A 19,747-nucleotide genomic window follows, 5' to 3' on the forward strand; every position below is an offset into this window, starting at 1 on the left:
ATTTTTAACAATCTAAAACAACAGACATTTTATATATGAATGTGGTAACTAAGAAAAAGTGACAGGTTTTTCTGCATTCCCTAAACCTCCTTCCAGAAAAGTGGCTTACTGGATAACATCTACGTCTCAAGCTTACAGCAAGGGCATGTGATTAATGTTCCCCCTAAGTCTTGGCAGCTCCTGAGCGGGGCAGTTAGGGAACAGGGCAAGTCTCCATCAATGGTGGGTGATCTAATGACCAAAAGTAATAACCCCAGTAAACGCTAATATAGCGTACTAAATAAGAAAATTTATTTTAAATTCGTTTTAATTACTTCTTTAAATACTATAATATTACAAGTAATCCAGTAAAATAGACAGTTATAAACACCAATTCTAGGCATCAATGATAGAATCCCTCATTACACCACTGTCCTTATAAATAGCGCCACACAAACCCCCTATAGATAGCGCCACACAGACCCCTGTAGATAGCATCACACACACTCCTACATATAAATAGCGCCACACAGCTCCCCTGTAGATAGCGCCACACACAGCCTCCCTATGGATAGCATCACACACAGCCCCCCTATATACCGCCACACACATCCCCATGTAGACAGCATCACACACGGCCCTACTTATAGATAGCACCACACAGCCCCCTGTAGATAGCGCCACACAGCCCCCCATAGATAGCACCACACAGCCCCCCTGTAGATAGTGCCACACACACAGCCCCTATAGGTAGCACCACACACAGCTCTCCTGTAGATAGCTCCACACAGAGCTCCCTATAGGTAGCATCACACACAGCCCCCTGTAGACAGCACCCCACAGATCACCTGTAGATAGCGCCACACACAGACCCTGTAGATAGCGCCACACACAGACCCCTGTAGCTAGCGCCACACACAGCCCTCCCCTCTTGTAAATACACAGCCCCCCTTGTATATAGTGCCACACAGCCCCCCTTGTATATAGCGCCACACATCCCCCCGTGTATATAGTGCCACACAGCTCCCCCCATGTATATAGTGCTACACAGCCCCCCTAGTATATAGTGCCACACAGCTCCCCGTGTAAATATTGCTACACAGCCCCCATTTGAATATAGTGCCACGCAGCCCCCCTTGTATATAGTGCCACACAGCGCCCCTTGCTTATAGTGCCTCACAGACCCCCTTGTATATAGTGCCACAAAGCTCCCCTCTCTTGTATATAGTGCCACACAGCCCCCTTCTCTTGTATATAGTTTCACACAGCTCCCCCAGTGTATATAGTGCTACACAACAATCCCCCAGTGTATATAGTGCCACACAGCCCCCATTGTATATAGTTCCACACAACTCCCCTCCCGTGTATATAGTGCCACGCAGCCCCCCTCTCTTTTATATAGTGCCATACAGCCCCTCCTGATACAAATGAATGTGGCTGTTGCTAGCAGCGGGGTATATGTAGTGCCAAACAGCTCCCCCCGTGTATATAGTGCCACACAGCTCCCCCCATGTAAATAGTGCCACACAGCCCCCCTAGTATATAGTGCCACACAGCCCCCCTTGAATATAGTGCCACACAGCCCCCTTGTATATTGTGCCACACAGCCCCCCCTTGTATATAGTGCCACACAGCCCCCCTTGTATATAGTGCCACATAGCTCCCCCTGTATATAGTGCTACACAGCAATCCCCCAGTGTATATAGAGCCACACAGCCCCCTTGTATATAGTGCCACACAGCTCCACTCCCGTGTATATAGTGCCACACAGCTCCCTCTCTTGTATATAGTGCCATACAGCTCCCCCCCCCCCCCGATACAAGTGACTGTGGCTGTCGCTAGCACCGGGGTCCCCTCCGGTGCTAGCCGCCCACCTTATAGGGAACATTGCATGTTACCCTGGCGCTTAGTATTTTGCGTACTTTCTATTATAGTGAATAGCTGCCAGAGAGCAATGCTGTGTGAGAATAGGCTATACTCACAGACTGATTCACAGCTAAAAAAAAAAATTGTTTGTTTTTCTGGAAATTGCAATCCTTAGTAAAATAACTTTTATAAGTATTCATGTGGAACCAGTACATTGACAATGTTTTTTTGATTATTTTGGCTAGAAGTAAAAACCTGATTCATTGTGCACCAGAGGAAACAAGAGACTTTATTTAAATATATTACTTTCCGCTTGTTTTTGCTGCCAACTTTCTACAAAATGTTACTATTTAATAGTTAACTGCTATCAAGTGCAGCTATTACAAGGTGAACACAAAGCAACCTCTCGGAGATTATATTTCATTAGTAGGTGATTTCCTTCCGAAATATAAAATTCTGTTCTGTTTACCACACGCCAGTGATAAGAAGGAGAGTGATCAGTATCAGAGTAATAAAGCATCGTATTATAACAAGAAAAGCACTTCCTTTATTGCTCTAGGAAACCTTTGGCAGCATGGTACAAAGGCTAGAGACATAGACTGATTTTCCATATTGATTGAAAGGAACTTAAATCAGTAGAGGGGATCTTAAGTCTAGAAGGAGGATGTCGGGTCTCCTCTGGCTCTTCTGCACATTGGCCCTTATTGGCCTCTCAACCCAAGATGTAACCAGTGATGCTCAGGCATTTTTACAGGAGTTTCAAGGAGCAGCAGAGCCGCTGTATCATCAAAGTGCTCTAGCACAATGGGAATACAATACCAATATCACTGATGAGAATGCCCAGAAAATGGTACGTAAATGTCTGTATAGTTGGCTGTGTTGTGGATAAGCAGCGATGAATTTCGTTATTGTACTTTATGTATACCTATGTTTATTTCCTTATTCATACATATGTGATACATGTATCTCGATATATACAGATCTTTTTATATATATCGTGGAATTATCTTCAGTTTAAGGCAAGCGCTCCTAGACACTAGGCAACTATATGATGCCTGATACATAGAGTAGCAGCAACACATTTAGTAATATTTTTCCTTTACAAGATTATTCTTACTGGTGATTCTTTAATCCTAATAATATTAATTACCAAAATAAAAAAAAAATGTAAAAAGACTGCCTACTGCAATGTGTGCAACATTATTATATCAAAGCATAAAATACAAGTTTGTAAATGTTTGCCTTTAATTAGATACAATCTACCACTACAGAGGTTGTATAATTGTCGCAATCCGTTGTCCAACGTCTACTTCCTGGCAGCCACTCTGCTCCAGCATGGCGTCGCTCTGGCCGTGGGTCGAGCGCATGCACTGGCTTCAGGTCTCTTAAAGGGCTTGTGCACAGTAATCGACCCTGACCCAGCCTATGCCCAAGTGCCCCAGGCTTCTTAAGCACCCATCCCTCATCGCTTTCTGTGCCTGTTCAATAAAATCCTTTTGGTTCTTGTGTCGGCAAAGGTGTGTTGATTCCGCTATATTTTATTACGATTCGGTTGTTGACCATATCTTCTTGTCTGCTGCCTGCCCTGACCTCTGCCTGTCTACTACTTAAGACCAAACTCTGTCTGCCTCAACTTATGCACCGCCTGACCACCATTCCTGCTCCTTGCCTTGCTCTTACCGCAACTTGTTGACTCCGGCCTAAGTTAACCCTTGGTTAAGAGTGAAGAATGCACAATCTCTTAGACTCTGCTCCCTCGTTTAGCCAGTCAAGGTAAATTCGTTAGTGTCCCAGTGGGTCCACATCTCCAGTAGACCTTGTTGCAATAAGATTAAAAATAAATGGCTTAGTACTTCAAGAAACAGTTCTATGGACTGTGTCAGGAATTACAGCTCTGCTCCTTTCACTTGGATAGGTCTGAACTGTAATACCTGGTACAGCCTATGGACAAAAGTGGTGCTGTTTCTGGAAAAAAGCAGCCATGTTTTTCTAATCCCATACAACCTCTTCAAAGAAAACCTCTCAGTAGGTTTTGAGTCACTAAACCACCAGCATGCCGTTATGCAGCTAGGACTTAGTGTTCAAAACCTGCCTACCTCCAAACCTGGACATTTAGGGAATAGTTATCAAAGTAAATTACAATTTACAGAGATGAGATTGAGAGTAGAAGTGAGTAGACATTCCTTCCAGCCAGGAAGGGATGTCTATTCACAATCCCGACACTTAACGTTTCTGTGGGACTTACAGCAGAGCAAGCGCAATCTCGCGAGATCACGCTGTAAATGACAGGTTACAGGGAGATTACGCTTTGCTCTGCTGTAAGAACCACAAAAACTATACCGAAGTGTCGGGTTTGTGAATAGACATCCCGTCCTGGCTGGAAGGAATGTCTATTCACTGTCTAAACACTTCAGTAACGTTAATATGTCAGTATAAGACTGCACATAGCGAACAACGCAGTGTCGCTATGCGCTGACTAAATGAATGGAGAGAAGTGCATGATGCTGATTGGTCAGCGTCATAAACTCCTCTGAACAACGCCCACTTGGTCTAAAAGTAGAAACACGCCCACTTGGGCATTAAGAAACTCATTAGCATAAAGCTAAAATCGCTACTAATGTGGTAAAAATAGATCGTTTTTCTAAAATAAAAAGCACTGCTGTCACCTACATTATAGCGCCGATCTCCTTATGTAGGAGATAGGCCACTTATAATGTGGTGACAGAGCCTCTTTAAACTGTGATCTAAGATGCTATTCTGCAAATTGGGGGGATGACCCTGATCCTTCAGAAATTGGAGAAGGAACGTGGTGGCCGGAGAATATTATTACATAACATAACATAATATTAAAAAACAGGAGGGTCCATTTTTACAGCCTTAGCCCTATAGTGAAGAGACAACCATGTTTCTTTAATGAAACGTCTGTGGAAACAGGATCAACCAAAGCAGATCCCCATGTAATTACCCCGGTAGAAGAGGTCAATCAAGAGATCTTAGCTTCCTCTGTACTTGTTATCATGATTTGGAATGCGAGATTGACTCTTCACACCTGAATGTTTAAGTTTGTCTACAATTGTACTTCAATGGAAAGGAAAAAGTAAAATACTTGTATACCTGAGACAATAATCAATGGCTGTAACCAATAACTAGGGGTCATGTAACAAAAGTGGTGTTCATTTGACTTACTTTAATTGTCATGGAAATAAGACTTCAACATATACACGTCAGAAACTATTCTTAAATTTACTGCATTGTGGACCAGAGGAAAGTCTACATCTCTAATAATTTCTATTTTTGCACCTTTTTGTTGGTAAAACATGTCAAAAATATGGTCATATACTTACATATAGCAGGTTCGACAAGGATTACAGGTGGGGGACACTCTGTGATCAGGTTATTTTCAGGGGACACTTCTAACAAAAAGGGATTCTGCAAAGTGGACAAGCCCTTTAAATCATCTCCATTATTCTATCATAGAAATGACAACTATGAGAAATGCAACAACAATATGTAATATATATATAAAACTCTATACTTTATAATCATCTGAGTAAATCATTGCTACAAATCTCCAAATAATGATATCATCATCTTATCAAAGACATAAAAGTACTTTGCCCTGAAGCCCAGCCAAGTCCATTACATGTTGTCTTAAAGGGCTAGCTCAAAATGTAAAAAAACAGCAACCCTTAATTATTCTAAATAATTATGCCCCAGATTGAATATTTACCTAGGTATGAATGCTATATAAACTCAAACAGATGTATATATGATGCCCAAATGGGCCAAACATGCATACTGTGTGTTCCTAAGGAAGTAGTTGAGTGGTGGCCGTACACCTCCAGTTGTGCTTACCTCAGGGGGAAACCAGAGGGTTGGACTGGAAAAAACAAAAATCTTTTTGTTTTTTTCACACAATGGTAACTGACACTCAAGGGTAGGGGAGGGCGTGCATACTGTAGATATTCGATATTTGGTAGATCCCTCCAAAAGTAGTTGACTTATATGTTAAACTAATGAGTGTAATAGGTGACATTGAGATTACATTGAGATTTTGGGCTTCTAAGCACTGTATTTAGTATTGAACCTAATTTATGTTTTGTAATGTGCTTTCAGAAATCCATACAGTCACCCAGGTGAAAATGTACCACTTTGCAACCACCTATACCTATGTTATAAGCAAGGAAAATACACGTCATTCTGTACATAAATGTGCAATATAGATCAATGGAGTTGTGTACCTAGAATATGTGGTATATTACTGGGGCACATACTCCACATAGAGGTACCCAAAAGTGGAAATTTCCTTTAATTAAATAGACATAATAAGGGATAATGTATCCCTTACTATGAAGACACCAAGGATTTCAGTGACCATATACAGTAAAATTATGGCATTTACACAGGTCATGGATCCTCGGGGTGACTTCTAATATTCTTTAGAATTTATGGTGGGGGATCCATTTTTCCTCACAACACACACCTCTGCAAAACCTTTTGAAGAGTTAGGGGAACTTCCTGTCCATGGATTGATTGGTTGATTGATTGATTGATTGATTGATTGATTGATTGATTGATTGATTGATATGAAACATTCACATCCTTTTCATATTTTTGCATAAAACTCACTGCAGCTGCTGTAGAACCTCTTTTTTAAATTTAAAAAAAAATTGAATATGAGTAAATCATATAAACACAATATGAACTCAACAAGAATAAGAGGCTCCAGAGAATAGCTTGGTTTGTTCCCTGCATAGATGTACCAATTCTTAGCATTTACTACACATTCGTGAATATTACTGTGTGCTACTATGGTTGGTGTCGATGAAGCGCATGCAATATTGCTAGGTTACCATGGATATATTTGTATTCCTTATTTCAAAGCCCTTAGTAACACTTTCGGACTATTTTGCACACTTGGGTGGAAGGACGGGTTGTGCGCTGTATGGTACATTTATATTGAGAAGTGTTTTAGTGCATGTTAACCATTTAGCTGCCTCAGATATAATTTTAGTTATAATCATGTCCAAGTTCATGTAGAAAATGGCCATAACGTTCAAGGAATAGTTGCTGCTTATATATACCTTCTATAAGAACAGAGCTACAATCCCTCTATAAAAAGACGGATTCCCAATTTCCCTTTTAAATTCAAGTTAACAATTCCATTCTCCCTTAAAAACGGTTTAATTTGGCCTCATATGTAGATTAAATTAATTAGGAGCAGGGGGTGGTATGAGGGTAAGTGGGCAACTGTTTAGGGCACCATGGGGGCACAATTTATGAGTTTACAAAAAAAAAATAATGTGCCTTAAAATTTTGTTCTACAACCAACTAAACACAGTAACCAAGCAGATAATAATACTGTAGGTGCCATTGTCTGTTTGGTTGCCTTGAGTACATTGGTTAGGAAGTGGCACTGTGACACATCTGTGGTAGGTTGGCCACCTGATCCACCATTGCAAAAATGCACATAGTGTATGCAAAGTATGGTGAAAAATGGGGGGTATGTATTGTGAATAAGAACAGTAGGTATTGGTGAAGAAGAATGGTGGCAATTTAAATGGATGATTTTGCATCCTACAACTAAAGAAACCCTAGGGGAAAACACACATTTAGAAAATACTCTGGGTTGGGTACCAAGGGAGCTTGTCCCACCCCTAATTAGGAGAGTAAATTCCTGGGTCATTTATGGCAAACAATACAATACATTACAGAGAAACACTCCCAGATGCCAGTCCCCACTCCTTTATTTCCTCATCATTTTAAATTTTTAATTATGAAAAAAACGCTTTTCTTTTGTAATTCACCTTAGTGCTTACTTAGGGATGTGGCTCCTTTAAGAAAACGTCTAAAGATTTTAAAGTGTGATATTAACCTGGTTGAATACTGAGACACTGAGACACACTGGCAATAACAACGTGAATTAGTTGTACCTGTAGTGCACTATACTAAAGATGACCTTTACAGTATAAACAAAATTTTCACCAAGTAAAGAGACTTTTTTTTAGAGAAGTTTATTTATAAGAAAAAAAATCTGACTAATAAAGCACCCTGAGATGGAGAATCACTTGACTACAGAGTTGCTATGTGAAACAGTTGGTTGCTAGGATACTTTGAATAATATCTGTAGCCCTCTAAATGGGGTTGTCAGGCAGAGATACCCTAATAACAAGTATGTCCCAGGTAAGAGTTTTAGCTCAAGGCTGAATTGGTAGGAAGTAGAGGGCAGATAAAGGACTGGGATCTTGGCAGTACTTAAACCCTGATTTTCTTAATCTCTACATGACATTGTAATTTGATTTTTGTACAAATAAATTTAGGCAAATTTTTTTTGGAAAGGTGGAGACATAAGTGTATACATCAACTCACGAGTCTGCCTGAGACTCCAGATTGACCATAATGTAGCTAGTGTTCTACAGCAATATATGGTCTCATTTGTGTGTGATTTTTAGATAAACTTTGTTTAAATGCAAATTGTAAGATAATAAAAAGTATTGAATGTAATTATAGATTGTGGTAGTTTTTGTTTGATTGTAAATGTTTTTTTTAATAACATACAATTAGAGCTGTTGTGATCATAAATCCCTTTAATAAAACCTCATTCATTATTTGAAAATGACAGAAAACCAACCCAAGAAAATATGATCGACTACAGCACAAATGTAGAGAAAAATACAAATGATTCTTTATTGGAATAAAAACATGAGACAGATAAAAATAGAACTAGGGGATGAGTCACACAGTAAAAAAGGACGTCTGATCAGTCAAACATGCCAGGTATGGATATTGTGTCCACGTATTGTGTAATAGCAAAATAGGAGTAAATGCATGTAGTCACATAAAGAGCCGTGTCTAATGGAAAACAGCACGGATATAATCAAGGTACATCAGATGACAACAGCACAAATCACAGAGAGGTAAAAAAGCAGATGCCGATAGCTGTGGTAATTACAAAATACGTATATACCATCAATAATAATTACAACTAGTTACCAATGTAATGTGCACCAAGTAGTGCCAGAAAGTGCTTGAGATCAGAAGATGACCATAAATGATGAACATAATGGAGCTATGCTTGCTACACAGGACAGAAAAGATAACACTACATACCAGTGGACATGATGGAAACAGGGATGAAACGTCCTGACCCAACGCGCGTTTCGGCGATTGCCTTCGTCCGGGGCAATCGCATTTACTCCTATTTTGCTATTACACAATACGTGGACACAATATCCATACCTGGCATGTTTGACTGATCAGACGTCCTTTTTTACTGTGTGACTCATCCCCTAGTTCCATTTTTATCTGTCTCATGTTTTTATTCCAATAAAGAATCATTTGTATTTTTCTCTACATTTGTGCTGTAGTCGATCATATTTTCTTGGGTTGGTTTTCTGTCAATTTCTGATCGACGCACCAAGTATATCTTGGTTACTTCGTAGGATTCAATATATAGTGCATCTATTATGGCCAGTAATGTTGTCTCATAGTTCATTTTGTTGATACTTTCTAGCACTATTTTCCATTGCATCCTATGTGTTGGTATTTTATCGGTCTTGTAATTATTTGAAAATGTTAAAGTCTGACAAATAATTAACTCCGTTGGCATCTTAGGTGTGTCTTGTCAAAGGGATGCAAATTAGCGCTCCGAGGGAAGGAAAATCATCTTTCTAGTGCCACCTATTGGATGTAGCTTCCCTGGCAATGTCCGACCCATAGAAAAGCCTTGAAACACGACTAGGACTTTTAGCCAAGCCAAAGTCTTCTTCAGAAGGAAGAGAAACCCATCTGTAGAGAGCTGTTTTGTTTTTGTTTTTTTGCCCGTCAGTTCAGAGCAGGGTGCTGACCGGCTGCTTGAGAGGCATTTGACATAGAGCTCCCAAGAGGAAGCTGTAATACTGTGCTCCGCCGCTACGAATGTGTCAGCATTGCACAGTATAGAGCTGTGTAAGAAATGAAGGGGAAGCCGGAGTAACGCAGCCTTTTCAAATAGCTGATTGGTGGGGGTGCCGAGAGTTGGACTCCCACGGATCAGATATTGATGGGTTTTTCTGAGGATAGGCCATCAATTTTATTTTACCGGACAACCCCTTTAACTGGTTAAGGTTTGCCTGCTGCATTTATAGGGTAGGCTTTCCAGGTGCTTACAAGGAATGTATCTCCTATATATTGATTTCATTAATGAAACCCGGATAATTAAACATAATCCTTTTTTTTAAATTCTGTTTAAAAAATAAAAAATAATTATTTTTTCTGTATGAGATTATGGGGGCAGCCAGGGGTGAACCTAGCCCCTCTGCTGCCTGAGGCGAACTATAAAAATGCGCCCCCCCCCCCCAATGTATCAGAGTTTTCTCATTACTACCTTTACACATCAAACACGCAATATATAAAAAAATAAATAAATAGGAAAACATTTGTTGTTTATTTGTAAAGTGCTGTTTAATGTATAGAGAAGATTTAAAGAACTCTTTTTACTGTATTACTTTAGTATTATAGATCAGCAACGCAGCATTAACGCTGAAAATGGTTTAACATCTTCTATGCCCCCTTTTTATTACCTAATTGACTTATGATTTTTAACCGAGTTCAGTGGCCCGGCGTGGTCGGCATGATGCAGTGACGTCATCGTGCCGGGCAGTTGACGTCATCAGCGTGCTCCCGATCTCTTGTAGGCCTCAGGCCTAAACCAGGCTGTGGCCTACAAGAGCAAACGGCGGAGCAGGGGTTTCTATTGTGGCAAATGATTTTTTTTTTTACATTTTATACTGCTAACTTTTTTTTGGTAGGTTCCGCTGGACCGTTTGCACTACGTCGTAGATTCATTGGACTACTTCAATGATCTACTTTAAAAAAAAAAAATTGTGAAAGAGGGTTGCATGGGGGAGTTTTGATTTCAATAAAAAAAAATTCTTATGTCTGTTTTTTTTAAATACTTTATTATGGCCTTAGTAATGGCAGCTGTCTGATTGACAGCGTTCAATTACTAAGGCTGGGGCTTAGCATTAGCCAGTAAAAAGGCTATCACTAACCCCTATTATTACCCCGGTTCCCACTGCCGCCAGGGATACCGGGAAGAGTCGAGTACGATTCAGTACCTGGCCATCTGAAACGACTGTTAGGCCCCAGGCTGGTATTATCAGGCTGGGAAGGGCCAAAAAAGTGGCCCTTCCCACCCTGGGGATGCTAGGCTGCAGCTGCTTTATTGTATCTGGCTGGTTATGAAAAATTGGGGAAACCCCTCGTCATTTTTTTAAAAAAAATTGAAAAAAAAATTACGTGAGATCCCCTCCATTTTTCATGGCCAGCCAGATACAATAAAGCAGCAGCAGCCTAGCATCACCAGGGTGGGAAGGGCCATGGTTTTTGGCCCTTCCTAGCCTGATAGTACCAGCCTGCGGCCACCCAAGTACCCTTCACTTCAGATGGTCGGGTGCTGGATCGTACCCAGCTCTTCCCGGTACTCCTGGTGGCGGTGGGTACCGGGGTAATAATAGGGGTTAGTGACGGCCTTATTACTGGCTAACACTAAGCCCCTTCTTAGTAATGGACGCTCTCGATCAGACAGCAGCCATTACTAAGGCGGTAATGAAGTATTAAAAAACAGACATAAAGTAATTTATTTTATTGAAATGACAACTCTTCCACACAATCCACTTTAACCATTTTATTATAAAAAAAAATGAAAAAAAGCTTACATCAGCGAAGTAGTCCAACGAATCTACGACGTAGTCCAAATGGTCCAGCGGAACCTGCAAAACAAAAATTAGCAGTATGAAAAATAAAAATAAAGTTGGCTGCCCCCACAGACATATGAATAAATAGCTACCTTCGGGAACATATTAAAATAATTAGAAAAATTAGGCCCATAAAATAAAACATATCAAATAAAAAAAAAAAAATTATAACACCTTTCTTTTAAAGAGAACCTTTCACCTCCCCATACATGTGCAGCTGAGTGCAGCATGTAATGGGGAGGGCTGCACAAACTCTGGGGCACTTTACATATTTTTCCTAGCCTCCTTCGTTATTTAGATATCGGTGCTGTAATATTTGGTGCCCGATATTTAAAAAACCCCCTGAACTGTCAATGGGGAGGTAATTGGCAAGGGGGCGTGTAACATCGCTGTGACACTGTCCAATCAGCTACAGACAGTTTCAGAGCAAGAGCTGGACAGACAGCGCGTGCGCGCGAGCGCGCAGCTCCGCCACCACTAAGGAACAGAAGAAGAGTGTGAATTCTTCTTCTTCTGTTTCATGGCATCGGAGCTGTGCGCGCACGCACGCTCTCACTCTTTAGCCCTCGGCAGACAAGGACGATAAGACTGATCTCTCACCTGAGATCACAGTCTTGTACTTGCCTGCCGAGAGCTGAAGAGTGAGAGCGTGCGTGCGCACATGCTCTCCTCTCTCCAGCTCTTGCTGTTGACATTGTCCGTAGCTGATTGGACAGTGTCACCGCGATGTTACACGCCCCCTTGCCAATTACCGCCCCATTGGCAGTTCATGGGGTTATTTAAATATTGGCGCCAAACATTACGGCACCGATATCTAAGTAAGGAAAGAGGGTAGGAAAAAAAAATGTAAAATGCTGCACTCAAATGCAAATCTGTGGGCAGGTGAAAGATTCTCTTTAAAGTGTAACAACTTTTTTAAAAACTTTTGACATGTCAGAAGTTTTGATCAGTGGGGTCCGAACACTGAGACCCCCACTAGTCGCTAAAACGAAGCAACAGAAGTGCTCGGGTGAGCGGTGTGCCGCTTCAATTCTGTTTGGCTTTCCTTGGAGCAGTGTACGGGCTCAATAGAAAGTCTAGGAGTCCGTACACCGCTCACTCGGCTGAAAGTCGATCATAAATGAAGCGGCATAGCGCTCACCCGAGCACTTCTGCTGCTTCGTTTTAGCGATCGGTGGGGGCCTCAGTGCTCGGTCCCCCACCGATGAAAACTTCGGACATGTCACTATGATATATAAAGATATCTATTAATGCGATTGGTGCAAGTTTTAATTACTTTTTATTGAAAATGATTTGTACTTTTTGAGATACAGCTGCTTTGTATCCTGTATACAGAGCAGCTGTATATAGAGCTGAGACCTGAATCCATTAGGTCGCCTATTACCGATCACATCTAAGTTATGAACTTAGATGTGATTGGTAACAGCTCGATCCTGCAGGACCCGCTGACCTGACGGATACAGGATACAGCGCTATATACATTATATAATATATTTATTTTAATTAGCGGGGGCAGGTTTATGGGGAAGGATTAGGGCCTGTTCACATCAGCGTTGGCTTTCCGTTCCGGGGTTCCGTGGGAGGTTTCCGTCGGGTGAACCCCGCAACGGAAAGTCAAACTGAAACCACAGCTTCCGTTTCAGTCACCATTGAAATCAATGGTGACGGAAACATTGCTAATGGTTTCCGTTCGTCACCATTCCGGCAGGTTTCCGTTTTTGTGATGGAATCAATAGCGCAGTCGACTGCGCTAATGGTGACGGAAACGGAAGCTGTGGTTTCAGTTTGACTTTCCGTTGCGGGGTTACCTCCGACGGAACCCCAGAACGGAAAGCCAACGCTGATGTGAACAGGCCCTAAGGCTTCTTTCACACTAGCATTAATATACGTTTACCTCTCTTCCGTCAGAGGAAGAGAGGATCGATACGTTAAACGGAAAGCAACGGTTCCATTAGAATTACCCCTTGAAAAAGCAATCTACGCGAAACGCGCGTTGGGGTTTTTCTCCATACTTGGGAGCTGTTACAACTGAGGAGCCACATGGGTTAGTACTTGCTGGTCTTTTCCACTAAAAACTACTACTTTTTTGTCATGCTGTTACCGGGTTACCTGTATACTTAGACAATGTCCTAAATAGGTTATCCTTACTATTGGTTCTTTTTTGAATTAGTTACTAAACTGGTACTGAGTGGACTAAATTTACTTACTATTATTAATAAATCACTACCTCGGTATCCCCTATTACTGTTCACAGAGACGTACTATACTGGGAATTTTCAGAAAATATTTTGGACACAAGTGTTCCGTTAGCCTTATTACATTGTTCTAGGGACTTGTTTTAGAGCATACTTTTTGGTAACCTGTTTTGGGAAACTTTCCCGATGAATGTGACATATACAAACTGTATTAATTAAAGTAGCTTTGTGGCTCCACATTGTCTCCTACTTTGGAGATATGCAGTTATTGGGTTTGTAGTCTGTTTTTTAACCATGTATTTTTGTATTGTCCAATAAAATTTGTAATTTTCTATATTTTGTGCTTCTTACTTAAATAGTTCTGACTCCTTTTCTCGTGTATTTAGTATATGATGTTTGGAGTTTCTATTTTTCATTATTGGGGAGCTGGGAATTGTTGCACTTGCTGGTAGCTCAACCCATATGACATTATAGTCCCATGAGACATTTGTTTATAATAATGAAATGTATATAGTAGGTGTGTTTTTAAAATCTATATATATATTATCATTTTATATTATTATCATAAAACCAGCAATGAATATAGTGAAGACCAATATTCTACAGTATACAGTACACATTCACATTAAACAGACAGACAAATAAATGACAAAAAAAATAAGAATGAAAAAGAAATGCATAAAAGAAAAAACAACAATATACTGTAGCTTGATCCAGCCAATTCTTATTTAATCACCATGTCACTATTCCACTTGTATGGGTTGAGTTCCCACCTATAGGAATAACGGTGCTTGTTTCCAATCTATGGTGTGATCACTGAGGGTATGTTCACACGCTAGACTAAAAACGTCTGAAAATACGGAGCTGTTTTCAGGCAAAAACAGCTCCTGATTTTCAGACGTTTTTGTAGCAACTCACATTTTTCGCGCCATATTTTACCTCCGTTTTTGGAGCTGTTTTTCAATGGAGTCAATGAAAAACGCCTCCAAAAAGGTCCCAAGAAAGGCCCTGCACTTCTTTTGACGCGCCGTCATTTTACGCGCCATATTTTGACAACGACGCATAAAATTACGCCTCGTGAGAACAGAACACCGTAAAACCCATTGCAAGCAATGGGCAGATATTTGTAGGCGTAATGGAGCCGTTTTTTCAGGCGTAATTCGAGGCGTAAAACACCCAAATTACGTCTGAAATCACTGTGTCTGAACATACCCTAAGGGTATGTTCACACGTAGTCAACAAAAACGTCTGAAAATCCAGAGCTGTTTTCAAGGGAAAACTGACCCTGCTTTTCAGACGTTTTTTGACCAACTCGCATTTTTCGCGGCGTTTTCACGCCGTTTTCGCAGCGTTTTTTACGTCCGTTTTTGGAGCTGTTTTCATTGGAGTCTATGAGAAAACAGCTCCAAAAACGTCCAAAGAAGTGTCCTGCACTTCTTTTGACGAGGCTGTATTTTTACGCATCGTCGTTTGACAGCTGTCAAACGACGACGCGTAAATAACAGGTCGTCTGCACAGTACGTCGGCAAACCCATTCAAATGAATGGGCAGATGTTTGCCGACGTATTGTAGCCCTATTTTCAGACGTAAAACGAGGCATAATACGCCTCGTATACGTCTGAAATTTGGCCGTGTGAACATACCCTAATAGTCAATGACTGGCTGCAATAAGAGTCCATTTTAAGCACCAGGGACCCGTGGTTAAGAAGCTTTTTTTAATATTCCTCTGCTTTTTTTCCTGGTTTTACGATAATAATAAATAAGGATAATAAATATTTTTGAGTAAGATGCCTATGGAGCTGGTTATTTCTATAGAAACCATTTTTGCTTTGATCTCTGTGCATTGGGTGATATACCAGTGCACTTGTCATCTTTGCATTGTTAAGATCTGAAGGTGAGCTGCCCATCCTTTTTTTAAGTGTATATTCTGGTGTAATTGATGTAGGAATTGCTATTTGTATCGAGTTGAATGTAAAAGTGGTAATTCCATATTGTATTTGGTAGAAATACTAGAATGTTTGGAGTTGCTTTTGCCAAATCAAGTTGCCTTGACTGAAAAAAATCCAGAGTCCAGCACCTATTCTTACCTCACTATTGTCACTTTTCAGACCAGGCAATATTGTTGAGAAGTACAGTACATGAGACTTGCCGCATAAAATGTTAAATATATCCAGACAAAGGCATAGTCCTTACTGCACAGCCAATGTATAACTGTTGCAGTCCTTACCCGTCTGCTAGACTCAACAAACCAATTTCTTGATGATGTCTCTACTTGGCTTACACACTTCCTATTCTGTGAAATACTTTACCAACACTCATCCACATTGAAAAACCATTGCCGCCTCAGTTTTAAAGCTACTGTCCTTAAAGGGGGGTTTCTAGTTGTTCACCGCCGCCGGATTTATGCATCCCCCCACCCCTCCTGCTGTTCCTCTACTGCTAAATTTAATCACTGTCGCCTGAATTTGTAGGAGCAGCAGGGGATGCACAATTCTCAATTTTTCTTCTTGGATCACCATTTATTTTCTTTCACAATATTATTCGAACTGACTCCACAGCTGTTTCTATAACTCCCATAGGAATCAATGGAAAAAGTCTCCATTCCGAGCCTGGATGTGCGACCAGTTCCTGCCTCCCCAGGTGGAGCGGGAATTGGGTGCAATTCCGAGTCTTGAGATAGATGTGAGCCCCAGAACTGGTACTCACATCTATCAGATGTTTATGCTGTCTAAGGTCAGAATATCTCTTTAACGTCTCAATTTCTAGGAGTAACACTGGCAAATAATTCCTCTCCACTTGCAAGATCCCATTTCTCTCACTGTGCCTAATTTTACCCTTAAAGCCGGTGTACGGTGCATCCTAGGCTGAGTTCACACTACCGTCAGTGGCTCCAGTTCCAATATATTTTTCCCGTCAAAATGACACGCCATAACGGTACCATTGATGTTCATCGTGTGACAGATCCAGCAATGCGGTCATGGTTTCAATTGTAAAGAAAACCATATCAGCAGTGGCAACAGAGCCTTAGTTTGGATTTTCTGGCGTTAAGACTTTTTCTGACTTTTGCTATGAAGCCTTTTAATTTCCATGTACATATGATCAAAATGAAACATTTTATTATCAACCTAAAATGAATGCTTTTGCCAATGCACTCGCTTGTCTCTTCTTTCTTAAATACGGTCCTGAAGAGAAAAAAACAGACAACATCGGCACTCTAGTAGAGCAGTCCGCCCTTTCCCTTTTTCATGTTCTAGAAGACATCAGAGGTTAGACACGAGTTCTCATGGCAATCGAAGCACTTGTGATTCACAGTGAATTTATCCGGACCCAAAATAAACGGACCCAAGACGAATTTTGTAAAATTTGCTCATCTCTATTCATGAAATCTATGGCGCGCTTTTTAGCAGGGGAGGAGCCCTGGCCACCACACAGATTGCACACCCCTAATGACTGCGCAGGATGCAAAACAAATTGATTTTATCAATATGATTATTATTCTTAATTTGCTGCCTAGATTTGATACCTTGGTAAAGAGAAGGGAATTGAGCTATACATAGCCCGGATACGTCGCCCTGTAACATGAGTAACAATAACAATTTAATATATATTACATTGCTTATTTTATACAGTACCGTTGTCTTATAATATTGTATTGCTCTTTGACGCATTACAGTCCATGATGTCTACTGTGTCATAGCCACATTCTGTATAGTACTACAGTTAATTACAATATACTATACCATACTATGCCATGTGTTGGCTAACATCAGTGTATTCAAAATAATGTTACAGAATTTATTCTGTTTTCTAGAATGAAGCTGCAGCAAAGTGGTCTGCATTTTACAAGAATGCCAGTGACTTCTCAGCAAGATATCCCATAGACCAAGTCACCGACAATTTGGTGAAATTACAGCTCATTTATCTTGGAAATAAAGGATCAGCTATTCTACCAACTGACAAATATGCAAGAGTAAGTACAGATTTAATTGATGTGGGTCTTTTAGAGGAAATGGCTCTGAGGGCTCAGCCTCCATCTATACAGAACATGTGCGCATCAACTTCTAATTGCATCATAAACTTTGTAGTTATCACTGTACTCACAGGACATATCACCAATAGGGTGTGATTCAATTTTCGCAAAGTCATGGCAATAACCGCCATATGACTCCAACTTGTGAATAGACCCTTATTGTGGCCCTACTGGACAATCTACTGGTACTCTGGTAAACCCTTCCAACCCTGTGTACACACAAACACATACATTTTACATTATTTGATTATTTGGTTTTTATTATTTCTATAACAGTTTGACCAAAAATGAATCATTATCTAAATTATTTCTCAGATATTATAAAAATTATTTATCTGCAGCTGAATACAATTTTAAATGAGATGAGCACAATTTACAGTACAGAAACTGTATGCAGACCAGATGGATCAAGCTGTCTGCCTTTTGAACCAGGTGTGTTATTTCATAGCAACTTTATTTTCTTTTCAGTAGATTACTTGGATATTAATAGAATGTGACAATAAAAAAAATACATGGCTCACAGCCAATTTAACCCCTTAAAGCGGTGGTTCCAGAATTGACAATTATCACCTACCCACAGGAAGATAATTGTCTGAACGCTGGTGGACTCAGCATTGGACCCCTACCGATCGCAAGAACAGGGGTCCCGATGGTGGGGCCCCCAGCGATCAGACAATTATCGCCTATTATGTGGATAGGCAATAATTGCTAATTCTGGAAATACCCCTTTAAGAACCAGGCCTGTTTTCGGTTTTTGGGGTTTTCCTCCCTGCCTTCCAAGAGCCATAACTTTTTTATTTTTCAGTCGACATAGTCTTATGAGGACTTGTTTTTGCAGGACGAGTTGTATTTTTTAATAGTACCATTTAATGTACCATATAATGTACTTCGTGTTTCTAGAATTCACCATTTGGTAAAAATGATATGTTACCTTTATTCTGTGGGTCAATACGATTACGGAGATACCAAAATGATATAGTTAATGTTTTACTACTTTTACGGAATAAAAAAACTATTTGTGAATTTTTTTGTATCGCCATATTCTAGTCCTTTTTGGGGTATATACGCCTTTTTATCACTTTTAATTCAATTTGTTTGTGAAGTTAGGTGACCAATAAACATGAATTCTGGTGGGATTTTTTTATGGCGTTTACAGCGCAGGATAAATAAAATTATATTTTAATAGTTCGGCATTTTACAAAAGCGGCGTTATCAAACGTGTTTATTTTTTTATTGTTTGCATCATTTTAGATAAAAATTGGGAAAAGGGGATTTTTTTAAACTTTTTTTGTATATTATATTTTTTGTATTTTGTATATTTATTTTCCTTTATTTTGTCCCACTAGGGTCTTGAACAATCAATTGTATGATTGCTGGTACAATAGGGGAGGGAGATACATTTAAACGCTATGTACACCTTTGAAAAAGTTGTTTTTTTTTAAAGAAAAATGTGTAACAGTAAGGGCAGATACAGACGGACGTTGCGTTTTTGCGCGCGCAAACAACGCTGCGTTTTGCGCGCGCAAAAAACATTTGACAGCTGCGTGTGTCATCCGTGTCTGATGCGCGGCTGCGTGATTTTCGCGCAGCCGCCATCATAGAGATGAGGCTAGTCGACGCCCGTCACTGTCCAAGGTGCTGAAAGAGCTAACTCTTTCAGCACCCTCGACAGTGAATACCAAACACAATATCGAAAAACCTGTTGAAAAAAAAGAAAAAGTTCGTACTTACCGAGAACTTCCCGGCCGTTGCCTTGGTGACGCGTCCTTGGTGACGCGTCCTTGGTGACGCGCCTCTCGACATCGGGCCCCACCTCCCTGGATGACGCGCCAGTCCATGTGACCGCTGCAGCCTGTGCTTGGCCTGTGATTGGCTGGAGCTGTCACTTGGACTGAATTGTCATCCCGGGAGGTCAGACTGGAGGAAGACGCCGGGAGTTA

At 40.5% G+C, this 19,747-nt stretch overlaps 1 protein-coding gene across 1 annotated transcript in view; it reads left to right on the forward strand.

Moving 5' to 3' along the window:
* The first annotated feature begins 2,509 nt into the window (after positions 1-2,509).
* ACE2 (angiotensin converting enzyme 2) overlaps positions 2,510-19,747 on the forward strand; it is a 48,132-nt gene continuing 30,894 nt past the window's right edge. The window contains exons 1-3 of the mRNA XM_075850883.1: positions 2,510-2,695; positions 17,589-17,747; positions 18,149-18,239. Coding sequence (XP_075706998.1) covers positions 2,510-2,695; positions 17,589-17,747; positions 18,149-18,239 — 436 coding nt within the window. The remainder of the gene's footprint in view (positions 2,696-17,588; positions 17,748-18,148; positions 18,240-19,747) is intronic.

The sequence above is a fragment of the Rhinoderma darwinii genome, chromosome 2, assembly GCF_050947455.1.
Source record: "Rhinoderma darwinii isolate aRhiDar2 chromosome 2, aRhiDar2.hap1, whole genome shotgun sequence".
Taxonomy (NCBI): domain Eukaryota; kingdom Metazoa; phylum Chordata; class Amphibia; order Anura; family Rhinodermatidae; genus Rhinoderma; species Rhinoderma darwinii.